Genomic DNA, 13,256 nt, shown 5'->3' on the forward strand with positions numbered 1-13,256 from the left:
AAGCTAAATTAAACAACATAAAACCAACCAAATGAAGTTGAAATTTCAATATCTTTAATTGTTTGCATTTCTGAAACAATATGTTGAACATCAAAGTTGTAACCTTCCCATAAACAGACTAAACAGAGAGTTTGTTAAATAAAATTAAATAAAAACTAAATAAGAATGAATAAATGTCACTGAAACTAATAAATATTTTAGTCAAAAGGTTCTTGACATGGTAGTTTTTCTGCAATGTTGACCATGTTAGGCCATTAGAGACTACAGGTGGAAAGATATATATGATTAAACATCCTCTGGTTCGTATCAGAGAAGGATTTGGTGTACTTGTACACTATTCCTATCAAATAAAGTCGAAAATAAAGATAAACTAAACCAGTTGCGTAATATTACTTTGAAATGACACCAGTTTATAATTCAGATTTAACTTAAATTCAGTGCCTTATGGTGGGTTAAGTTAAAACGCTGGCTCAATTTACCCCACAGCATTTGGCTCACTTTGCCCCATAGCTGACATTTTAGGAAAAGCTAGCTAGCTTACCAATTCAGAATAATATTTAGCTAAATGACTTGCATGGTTTTATATGTTGCTGAATCACCAATATGCATCATAAATAGTTTTAGACCTGGATGAAACAGCCATTACATCTGTTATGTTAAAATTTTACTTTGACAAGCCAAAAACAGTTTTTAAAGTAAATAAGAGACTTCCACTCCTCCCATGTGCTTCTCCTTTTTAAAGTCTGGCAGAAATGATGGGTGGTTCTAAAATATATGGTCACATGACAATAAAATGGTACAGTTGCCAAGATACAGAAACGTTTTTGTCAGAGCTACTCTGACGAATTAATCAGTAAAATGACTCACCAGCGAGGTAATAATTGTGTGATTCTTGAGGGAGAGAGGCACAGACACTCAGGTAGGCTAATTCACATATGCCCTCTCTCTCGCTCTCTCTCTCTCTTTCAACTGTGTTAATAACTGTATCAATGATATTATTCTGCTATCAAGGCTCAAGCTTTCATTACTAGTTCTGAAATGACGTTTTGGAATTAGCAACTAAGGCTTGGGATGAGATGCATAAGTCCCACACACAAGAGTGTTTTAAGGACAAAAACCTGACAAATGTCTTAAAATACACCATTGAAACAGTGTCTTGAGGTTTGGTACCCGTAGTATAAGTGGAATAATTGATTCCGGGCCATTAAATTCTTAGAAAATAATGCACACCCGAGGTGTAACGGCCACTCCGCGTGCATTATTTTCTAAGAATTCAATGGCCCGTCATCAATTATTCCTTACTTAAAATAACTTTTATTTGAATATATTTAAAATGTAATTTATACATATATTTTTAAATTAATTTTCAGCAGTCATTACTCCAGTCTTCAGTATCAAATGCTGATTTGGTGCTTAAGAAACATTTCTTATTATTATTAATGTTGAAAACAGCTGTGCTGCTTAATATTTTTGTGGAAACTGTCATACTTTTTTTTTTTTTTTTTTAATTATGAATTGTAAATATTCACTTTTTTACTTATATTAATTCATATTATAAAATGTAATTATATTATATTATACATTAGACTCATGTCTCACACTAATTATTGGATTTCTAGTTATTTTTTAAATCTTGTGGAACCATTTAGTCATACTTCCATAGTATAAGAGCAAGAGTAACTGCAGCAACAGCAGTAGTAACAGTAACATCAGCACTAATGGGAACAAAGCTAGTTTTATAGTTGTAAATAAAGTGGCAGTAGTTAATAATGGTTGTTTATAATCACATAAACCTCTTTTCAGTCTTGGCTCTCTCTCATTCCTCGTATGTCCTTCTCTCTGAGACTTAATCCCAAACCAACTTGCATTCTTTCTACCCCTCCGCTGTTTCTGCATGTAAAGGAGGCACTGGTGGGTACCTCCAGGCTGCTGTGGTGACCGTGAGAGATATGTAGCACAATGCCATCATCGGCACGACCGGGCCACAGCAACTGCTACTCCCACGACCCACAGAAATACCTCACCGGCCTTTAGAAAGCACGGCAACATGTGTCTGTCAGTCCAACACAGAGCTAAAGCCCGTGTGAATTCCTCAACGTATGCTCAAATATACACAGATGAGCTCCACAGCTGCTCTTTAAAGGATTCGGATCATAGAAGAGAGGGCAAAGCCGTGAGCTCACTGTTCCTATTAGCTTCCCACGTCTAATGATGCGTCCCATCAGGGCAGTAGGACAAAACCCCAAGTATTGTAGTACCCTGGGAACAATCCTGAATCTGTGCTATGAGACTATCTCAAGATGGTGGTGGCACTGACATGCCAGGTAACAGAATAACAGACTCAAATGCGCATGATGTGCTTCACCACCAGAGGGCAACACAACACTCATTCTTGCACATGAAAAGCTCTTGAGCAGCTGTAGAACTTTTCATCTTCATCATACCTGATAAATTGTGTAATTACTGTTAGATAATTTAAGCACAAACAACGATATTTGTCTTTTTCATCAGTTTATTACTAAAATAGGTCTTCTGTAGGGTTTGTTTCACTTAGAGCTGGCATGTTGTTTGTATAAAGAGCTGACGGGTGTGAGTGTTTTTTAGGGGATTTTGTTTAGCTGAAGCGGACACGGCGAATTGAGCCAACGGTGCTGTTTTGAGCACCCCAGTCAGAGAAGTTGTTGTAGTCCTTCTTCTCCAGGATGTAATGCGCTCCTCTGTAGTTTGGCTCCTGGTAAGCCACCCAGCTGTTGTCAGGAAAGAGAGATGGGAAATATAACATGTGTATGTTTGCAAAAATATGCACACAATACTGAATATATACAGAACAGAATAAATATCCGAGTACTTGAACATCAGTGAACTTGTACTCACGTTCCGCCCATTACTCTGATGGAGGACACCCTGTTAAGGCTGTAACGGCTCATCAGGTTTGGGATATCATCATGGAGCTCTGTCTTCTTGCCTGAGAAACCTGCCCTCTCAAACAGCTGTGCACGGGCAGGGTTGGTGTCCTAGCCCACCAAATACATGCAAAAAATTTATTTTTATGATTTTGGATCATGCCATCACTAGATGTATTGTGAGAATATTGTTTTTATTTATTTTTTGGTATTACTGAGTAATACAAATGTGTTACAAATTAGTAAATAATAATGTCTCACCTGTTTCACAGCACGAACAGAGGAGATGTGGTCACCCTGAGCACACCACTTATCAGTGCAGTTGTACTCCCCCCTGTCAGACATATCCCACAGATACTGACGCCCTCGGAAGTTCTCATGTTCATATCCTACCCATCTACATGTGACATATGATGGGACGATGCAAAAATTATTTCATTTAGCTTAGAATCATATCAAAATATCAACTGAATCAAAATGTGAAGTAATCATTAATGTTAGATTCAGTGTTCGTTATGTAATCAGATGACTTTTTCAAGTAACTAGTAAAGTAACATAGTACTTTTTCAATTTACAACAAAATATCTAAGTTACTTTTTCCAATAAGTAACGCAAGTTACTTTTTCACATTTATTGACCGACAGCTCTCCTGTCCTCATGTTAAAGGGATTGTTCATCCAAAAATGAAAATTCTGTCATCATTTACTCCCCCTTTTATTTGTTCTGCTGAACACAAAGGAAGATATTTGGAAGAAAGTCCGTAACCAAGCAGATCTTGCCCCCCATTACTGTGGTAGTCAGTGTATTCTTTTGTGTTCAGCAGAACAAATAAATTCATACTGGTTTGGAACAACTTGAGGGAGAGTAAATGATGACAGAATTCTCATTTTTGGGTGAACTATCCCTTTAAGAGAAATAAAGTGCAGAGGTGTTGTGTGGCTATGTAAACATGATGGTTATTGTAGTTCTAGACTAAATGTGAGCAGTTTACTCATTTCGCTTGCACAAAAACATTCAGTATTCCTCAAAATGAATAAAAACAGTGAAACGCAATCTCAGAATTTTACGCAAACTTGTAATAATTAACTATATTAAATTACACAAATATACTTTATGTATTTAATCTCACTTTATTAACCAGTGTTTTTGCTACTGACCTTCAATGATCTAATTTAACCATACTAATAAGCAAAAATTACTTTAGATTAAATTAAGAAATAAGAGTGTTGAACTTCCTTCTCCTGTATCCTATTCTTCTTTAATCCAGAATGGCAGCACAGCTGAAAGATTTGTTTGAGCTGCACCATCTACTGTAGAGGCGTAAATATGCATTTCCTTCAGCCTGAGGCTTATTTATTTCACTTTTGGTGTGAAAGGGCCTTTACATTGGCCAAAAATAGAACTTTTTTTGTTATAAAAAAAACCAAGCAAGCCCAACCCAGATGAGAAAAAGTAACGCAAAAGTAATGTAACGCATTACTTTTCATAAAAAGTAACGCAATTAGTTACTTTTTTTTTTTTTTTTAGGGAGTAAGGCAATATTGTAATGCATTACTTTAAAAGTAACTTTCCCCCAACACTTATTAGATTTATAAAAGGTCAAACAAGGTCTTGTGATACAAAACTGTCATGTACTCACGCTCCACTCTCCACCTGGACAGAGTTGCATCTGTCGGGAAAGTTTTTTTCACTCAATTTCTGACAGTCAGAGGTCAGGTCCAGTCGCCGACCTGCAAAGTTCCTCTGCTCGAAAAGGGTCACCTGAAAAACACAACTAATGTTAAAAAACCCCACCTTAATATATAACCAGGGGTGTCCAACCCTGCTCCTGGAGGGCAACCGTTCTGCAGATTTCAGTTCCAACCCTCTTCTAACACACCTGTCTGTAATTATCAAGCATGATTAGCTGGTTCAGGTGTGCTTGATTCGAGTTGGAGCTAAAATCTGCAGGGGAGTAGCCCTCCCTACACATTCATTTAAGTATTAAATAAGCACAATAGGATTAATTTTTGGAGCATATGAAACCCTGAACTAAAAACAAGCTACTTTTTCAGCTAATTTTCCTGAAAACACCACTAAAACTCTATGAGAAGCAATAAAAAGAGTAGCAAACAGTTAACAGACTGATATACTATTCATCAGCACAAAACTCAGATCTGAGACACTATGTAGGGATAAACGTCAAAATAAACTCTTACCCTCCCACTGGACCCGTAGAAGGCACGTTGGAGCACAGACCCCAGCTTGCTAAGGAAAAAAAAGTCCAATACAACAATATAATAATCAAAAACAAGCAATAAAGAAAAAAAAAAAAAAATGACATGAAAGAAGCCAGTAGAAAATAGCTTTTTGAACTGTTTGGAGTTTCTTTCCAAATGTTTATAACTTTTAAATTAAAGTTACATTTTATTTGTTCCATAACAAGCAAAATGTATATTTGTGTAAATGTATGTGTGGAACAAATCAGTTTGCCAGTTAAAGCATAACGTATGTTGTTCCAGGGCTTTACCAACAGTATGGATGTGATCTGAACTACATATGTATTCTCTTTCACAAAACTGCAATGAGTCACGGATGTTGGTCTGACTTTTACATGCCTTTCTCTGCAACGATTAATACAGCCCTCTTGAGAGGTGCAGATCTGATTGAAACTCAGTCCACAAAATTTGGTGTTGCTCCTGTTTATGAATGCACCGCAAACATACCTGGTTTGTTGGGCTAGTCCGGGGACCTTAGTAAAGATGTTCATGTCAGCTCGTGGTGGCCACTAAGATGGTCCTTAAATACAGCAGGTACATAGAAACAGGGAGTGCTAGAATGCTCATACTCTTTCTGCTGCTCTCTCTGTAGTCTGTGTATTGATATGCTAAACACATACAGTTTGCTATGTTTTGTCAAAGCCTTTAGCTATATGTGCATACAGAAACTCAAATGCACACATACAGTACAAAAGTAGCACACACAAGACAACACACATGTTCACATGATAAACCAACATACATTGAACAAATTCTGCTTCATACACACCTAAACACACAAACATACACATTAAAGAGTGCAGTGCCAACACTTTCTGAAACAATTCAGCATTCTTTCCACAGTTCATTTACAATGCATTTTGCACGTTGTAACTGTATTTGTGTTTGAACTGGAGCAGCTATACAAATTTTTTTAAACTATTTTCACTCAGAAATTACTAGTAATTTCACAAATAATAACAAAGAAACACTGAATTAAACATGGAATTTTGAAGTAGAAAAATGTCAAATGTACTCCAATAATCTTTATTTAAAACTTTTACATAAAACAATGGCAGCCATATGTATAATAGAGAGCTGCCCAGTGGTAACCAACCACGATTTTATATAATATTGGTCTATTTTGATTATCCTTGTTCAGTCAGAATTGGATTCTAGCACTATTTAAGTTTATTTAACTATTTAATATTCTATATACTTAAATATTATTTTATATCATTTATATATTATATTCTGCACTCTATAAAAGAACATTATACATTATAACTAAAGTATATATAGTGCTCTTTTACGCATAAACTTGTATTTCTCTTTTGGGGGCCAAAATGCAAATGTATCACCCACACCAGCATCAACTTGCTTACAGAGTCAAATGTTCAATTCTATAAAACATGTTAGGAGCAGCACTTTTCCCCTCTCAGCCCATTGAATTTGAATAGTGGGTATTTGGGCCTGTGTGTGTCTCCTGAATGGAGCTCGGAACTACTAGATGATTCGCTACTGTTTTGTGCGTGCGGGCGCACAGGCACTGGGCAGCTTTGTGAGGGTGAATGAAGTTCAGAAGCTTAGGTAACCTTCTGGCACTTTGGAGTGGATTCCAGTCGAGACAAATGTGAGGCCTGGAGCAGGTATATGTGTATATGTGCTTGAGAGTGAATCTAGATGGAGGGAGAGGGTGAGAGGAGGGAGAGAGAGAGACACGAGACAGGGCAAAGCTGCTGGTTCCTGTGAACAGAAGGGAGTGTTTTAATCATCTTCTCATCCTCTCTCCTTCAGACAGAAACTCACATCTCCTCTTTTCAGGATAAATACTTTTGAGATGTCTTTCATATTGGCAGCTCTTGACAAACTGACTTATTTTTTGTCTCTGATAGCCTTTTGTATCAGTTTGTCTTATAGCTGGCTGAAATGAGAGTAAATTCATCTGATCTGATCTGGGTTTGGAATTTTTTTTTGTTGACATTTTTGGCTGATTGCACGTGGATTGTGACAGCTTTTTAGTTTGGGATGCATCATTGATATGCCTCAGCTCCAGAACTGACCATCCTGAGTATGTTTTTTTTTTTTTTTTTTTTTGAAATGAGGATAACTGATATAAAGTTTCTCTCTCTATAAATATATTTAAGAACAACTGCAAGAATAACATTTTTTCAAAGATGTGCCTGTAAGTAAAAGGAGTCTGTTTTATCGGTGCAGGTGTTACTGGTGAAAAACTGACTCCTATGAAAATAAGAGGATGCCACTACACAGTGTGCTGAGGATATGCCACATTCTGCTTCTGGCACCCTGCATTTTTTCTAGCGAAGACTTTGACTGGACCAAGAATGAAAAGGGATCATTTCAGTATGGCACATTTCCTTCAGGTAAAGCGTTATTCATAAAAGCAAACAACACGTACAAATAACAGCAAATAGATGTTCTTTAAGCTCAAATATCAAAATATACAGAATAATATATACAGAATAGGGCACAATGTACTGTATAAATGTAACAGTAACAATAAATATGAAAGAATTTTCCGTATTGTTTTTTTTACAGGTGTTTTACCTGTATTTTGAATTACACATCGCATTAGATTGTGTTTTAAGGGTTAACATAAACTTCAGTGAAATTACAGGATAATGTTTTGGTAGAAAATTACCAGTACATTTTCGGTTTTTATTTTTTACAGTGTATGTTCTTTTACATAAACAATAAGTAAACAATAATCCTGTCTTAGTTTAAATAAAATACAATTAAAATATAAATGTTTTATATAAAATGATGTATATGACTTTATTGAAATCATTAATTTTCAGAATTCTATATAATGATAATATATATATATATATATATATATGTGTGTGTATGTAATTTTTATAAAAATAGCAAAGTGTGTATGGATACATTTTCAGGATTCTCTTGGGGCGCTGGCAGCTCAGCATATCAAACAGAAGGAGCATGGGATAAAGATGGAAAAGGAAAGAGCATCTGGGATGTGTTCTCTCACAAGAGAGGGAAAATTGACCGGAATGACACTGGTGACTCATCCTGTGAAGGCTATTATAAAATCAAGGTGCTATGATTTACTTTATCAGAAATACACAGTTATGTACTGTATGTAGACGCTTTGGATCTAAACGTTTTTTAATGTATTTTTTAGGATGATATCTCACTGATGAGAGACATGAAGCTGAACCACTATCTCTTTTCCATCTCCTGGCCAAGGATTCTGCCCAGCGGCATTAAGAGTAATTAAAATTAATGGCAAAATTAAAAAAAAAAAAAAAAAAAAAGTTTTATTTGTAGTATTTTACAAGAGTCATTACCAAATGTTTTTCTGATTGTCTTTTAGCTGACTACATCAATGAGAAAGGGATAGAACACTACGATAACCTGATTAATATGCTTTTGGAGAATAGAATCACGCCGATTGTGACGCTCTACCATTGGGACTTACCTCAGGTAAAACAAAATCCTCACAGAGGAAGACAATAGCTGTGTCTGAAATCGCATACTGTCTAGTGGGTACTACATTTAGTTTGAAATGTACTTTGCGACTATTAAAAAAGTATGTGCTATATAGTATGATTATGGGCAGACGTATAAACCTACTACATTTGTCATGCTGTCACTATCATATGACATACCTGTGCCAGTTGCATCACTTCCTCTCATTCACAAATCCTCTCCTGTGCCTTTATGGGATAGTAAAATGTCCATTGGGTGCACACTTCAGTATCACACTGGAAGTAGTAGGTCATCTGGGTACTTTTCGCTGTTACTGTTTTATGAATACTGTGAATTCACATATACTATTCGTCTCAAATATACTGCTCGTTATCCACCTACAACTGTATATAGTATATGTAATATTCGGACATAATATTTAGTATGTCAGAGTCTCTGACATGCTAAATATTATGTCCGAATATTACATATATTATATACAGTTGTAGGTCAGAGTACACATCTTTCAAAAGAGTATACATTAGAGTATACTTCAATTAGATTTAATTTTCAAAATACCTGTGCCTTTACAGGTTCTGGAGGAGAAATACGGAGGTTGGCAAAATGCAAGTATGGTCAACTTCTTCAACGATTTTGCCAACCTGTGCTTTGAGAGATTTGGCAATCGAGTCAAATACTGGATCACCTTCAACAATCCTTGGGTAAGAACTGTAAAAAGTTTCCACTATTTACAATTCCAACTCGCTAAAAATTTAAATTTTAAGTAACTTGACCTTTCTCTAGAAATTCCACAATATTGAGTAATTTCAAGTCTCTTCTAAGGTTTTTTTTTTTTTTTTTTTTTTTTTAATAAAATAAAAGCTAGCAACTTATTATGAAAAAAATCTGTTTATTATCTGGTTCAAAGTCCATTTTTACACTGGCAGTAAAGATCCCTCCCATGTTTCCAGTCTGTTGCAGTGGAGGGTTATGAGACTGGAGAACATGCTCCTGGTCTGAAGTTGAGGGGTACTGGTGCCTATAATGCTGCCCACAACATCATTAAGGTGATCAAAATCCACTGCAGTCCACTGTAGTCTAAAAACCATACAAAATGAGCAACATAATTCATATGCAATCCACTTTGCTGTAGTATCCACCTTATTTTTAACATAAAAACAGTCCATTTGTACACTGTAACTTGAATGTGCGAGGCTTCCGGTATCAGTTGCAGTAATTTTAGCTGTACAGTTTAGCTATTATGCTGCTTGATATTGCAATTTGGTTTTAATCATAAACACAATAGTTAGTAGCGCAAATAGTTTTACTGGTTACTGTGCTTTGTTATTCTTCTAGTTATCTACCTATTGTGACTAATGAATCTGAAGTCTCACACTCAGAAAATAGCTTACTTCTGCATTAAAAAATAAGGTGGATACTCTAAAACAGAAACTGCTCTGATTATGGACAGCAGAGGCAAAAATGCTAAATATAAATTATAAAACACAACTGATTATTGTAAGCATGCATTTAGGGATAGCAAGCTATTCTAAAACTACTTATCAGCTATTAAAACCACTGTTCTTCTGATATAAATTCAAACGTAGTGAACTGAAGCTCACTTTTACCCTCTGCTGCACTGACAGGCTCATGCTAAGGTCTGGCACACATATGACGCCCAATGGCGAAACAAGCAGAAAGGTAGACAAATTTCAGATACTGAACTCAGCTTTTAACCTGTCAAGGCACAAAGGTCCAAACTGGTATAAGTGTTTCTGCCATTTCAGGTATGGTGGGCATCTCCCTGTCAGCAGACTGGGGAGAACCAGTGGATGTCACCAATCAGCGAGATATAGAAGCCGCTGAAAGATATGTTCAGTTCTACCTGGGCTGGTTTGCAGCGCCATTCTATAATGGAGACTATCCTCAAATAATGAAAGAATACATAGGTAAGTGGCAAACCGCAAATAAACAGAAAAACAAAACTTATGTAGTTGGGGCTGGTGATAATTTACATACATTTACATACATTACAATTCATCAACATTTTTCTGTTTCATTTCTGCAGGTAGGAAGAGTGCCCAGCAGGGCCTGAGTAGCTCTCGCCTGCCTACTTTCAGCCCTCAAGAGAAAAGTTACGTCAGAGGCACTTGTGACTTCCTGGGCATCAGTCACTTCACCACACGCTACATCACACAAAAGAACTTTCCCTCCAACCGAGGAAACAACTACTTCACTGACCGAGACCTGGCTGAGCTAGTGGACCCACAGTGGCCTGACCCTGGATCAGAGTGGCTCTACTCTGTGCCATGGGGCTTCCGCCGTCTGCTCAGCTATGTAAAGGTACATTTATGCATCACATCTCTGTACTTTGCAACAGCTACTTCCAGACGGTAGCCAGTAGTCTGACTAGCACATTGGTGGCTCATATATCTATTTGTATTCTTAGACACAGTATGGAGACCCCATGATATACGTGACAGGAAATGGAGTATCAGAGAAGATGTTGTGCACAGAACTGTGTGATGACTGGAGAATGCAGTACTTCAGGGATTACATAAATGAAATGTTTAAAGGTCAGTATCAATAGAGAAATCTATGCCTTCAATTTTTTTTAAATACTTTTAGACCAGTGGAGGACAACAAAGGGGCCAGGGCCATGACTTTGTATTAAAAATGATTTAATTATTCTCTCTCTCCCATTGTTCTCTATGGTTCTATCAAGATAAAGGCAAAAAAAAAAAAAAAAAAACAAGTGTAAACTGAAATCATATTTCTTTTTTCCTATTTGTAACTACATTTAAAAAGTTACTAAATTAGTTGAATCCAATAGAGTTACAAAATGAATCATGTTCAATTAATTTAATATATCAATGCTGCCAGTTTCTGTTAATAAAAGAGTTTGAAAACAAGCAGCATTGTCATAATTACAGAAGAAATACCAGAGAAAATCTCTTAAACATTAAAGGAGCTTATGAATATTGTTTTGGTAAATGGGGGGCCTTCGAGTCAAAAAGGTTGAGAACCACTAGATTTAATAAATTGACCCATTCTGCCTGATTCACAAAAACATTGAGAACTTGCAAATCTAAATTTACAGAAACTTGATTACTGATTGACCATGTGAATGCTTTAGGTCTCTAAAAATTCAAAATGCTTCTAAACAGAGCTCCAAATCATTTTGCCCTTTATACACTGATAAATAAAACCCATTCAAACAGTGAAAGGAACCTTTTTGTTCTTCTTTTTCATTCAGCGGTTAAAGATGGAGTGAATGTGAAAGGCTACACGGCTTGGTCACTGCTTGACAAGTTTGAGTGGGATGAGGGCTACTCTGAAAGATTTGGCCTGTACTATGTGGATTTTGGGAGCAAAAATAAACCACGCTACCCAAAAGCATCAGTTCAGTACTACAAACGCATCATCAGCTCGAATGGTTTCCCCAATCAGAGAGAGGTATGACTTCATCGGAGATCGACTTTAGCTAATTTAATGTTTAGTTCATCTTTTAAGGAGTCAAGCATTTTTGTGCGATCTGTGTGATGAACTTTATATTATGTCTCAGTTCATATCTTATGCAGTTTTTATGTTGGATAATGTTTGCCACAGATTGAAAGCTGGAAAAGAAAGGCACTGGAAACATGCACCTCAAGTAACCAGCTCCTTGCGGCAGGTTAGTGTAACTGTTGCTGACTTCACTCCCTACAGTGATCTAGCTTGGGCAAATAAAAGAAAATTCTGTCTGAAATTACATTTTCTATTTATAACTAAGCACAAAATACAGAGAAAGACAATTATAACGTAACTTTCTAACAGGAATTTTCTTTTGTTTGCCCTTCCAGCTAGAAGAAAATCCAAGGAAAATAAGGAACATGCAGATATGCCAAAGGTTTGGCCTGTGCATGATGAAGTTTAGGTACAGGGCCGAAATGTTGCTATTTTTAGAGGTTGGCGTGTTTCACATGTCTCAGTGCTAGTGCTATTTACGACTTACCTGTGTGTGTTTTTCCCCCCAGATCCACTGATCAGCCACATGGAGATGGTCACAGAGATTGTCATCCCCACTGTGTGCACTCTCTGCATTCTCCTCAGTGCAGTTTTCCTCATGTTTCTGCTGAGAACACGGATATTAAACTGACTGCTTCACATTTACACAACTATATTTTTTCACATTGCATGTGTTCGTGCAGCATTTCTTTTTTTATTGATTATAATTAATAATTATGATATGCAGAGACTCGTTTACATGTACCTTCAAATAAAATGGTCCACAAATGTTCTTCTGTGTTCATGAATTGTTGGACCATCCAAACATCTCTCAACAAATTACTCAGAGGATAAGTTGAGGTTTGAGTGTTTGAATATGAGGTGAGAAAGAATTTTTAAAAAACTTTCTGAAAGCAATTTTGTAACCCTTTTAGCAATGGCATTTCTATGTGACAAACAAGCATATGATAAACACTATGATAAATGTGTTTGTAAAACTTTAAAAACATTAAAATTCAGTGATTCGTCCACCTACTAATGCATACATTGCAGTATAAGATCCACATGTATGAGACTGTGCTTTCAATAAAGTCTGAAACCCTGCTTTATATCTCTTTTTAATATTTTGATATGTCTACATAGGTAAACCTCTCGCAAAAACAATCACTAAGCGAATTCT

The 13,256-nt window shown here is 36.3% G+C and overlaps 1 protein-coding gene across 1 annotated transcript; it reads left to right on the forward strand.

The window, feature by feature from the left end:
• Window positions 1–6,615: 6,615 nt before the first annotated feature.
• lctla (lactase-like a) lies at window positions 6,616–12,869 on the forward strand. The gene is made up of 13 exons (XM_051899708.1): window positions 6,616–7,524; window positions 8,056–8,216; window positions 8,304–8,391; window positions 8,496–8,605; window positions 9,184–9,312; window positions 9,562–9,657; window positions 10,237–10,291; window positions 10,378–10,539; window positions 10,659–10,933; window positions 11,040–11,166; window positions 11,847–12,046; window positions 12,200–12,263; window positions 12,607–12,869. The coding sequence occupies exons 1-13, from the start codon at window positions 7,398–7,400 to the stop codon at window positions 12,726–12,728; spliced, it is 1,716 nt and encodes a 571-aa protein (XP_051755668.1). The 5' UTR covers window positions 6,616–7,397; the 3' UTR covers window positions 12,729–12,869.
• Window positions 12,870–13,256: the final 387 nt, after the last annotated feature.

This window comes from Ctenopharyngodon idella, chromosome 7 (assembly GCF_019924925.1).
Source record: "Ctenopharyngodon idella isolate HZGC_01 chromosome 7, HZGC01, whole genome shotgun sequence".
NCBI classification, from domain to species: domain Eukaryota; kingdom Metazoa; phylum Chordata; class Actinopteri; order Cypriniformes; family Xenocyprididae; genus Ctenopharyngodon; species Ctenopharyngodon idella.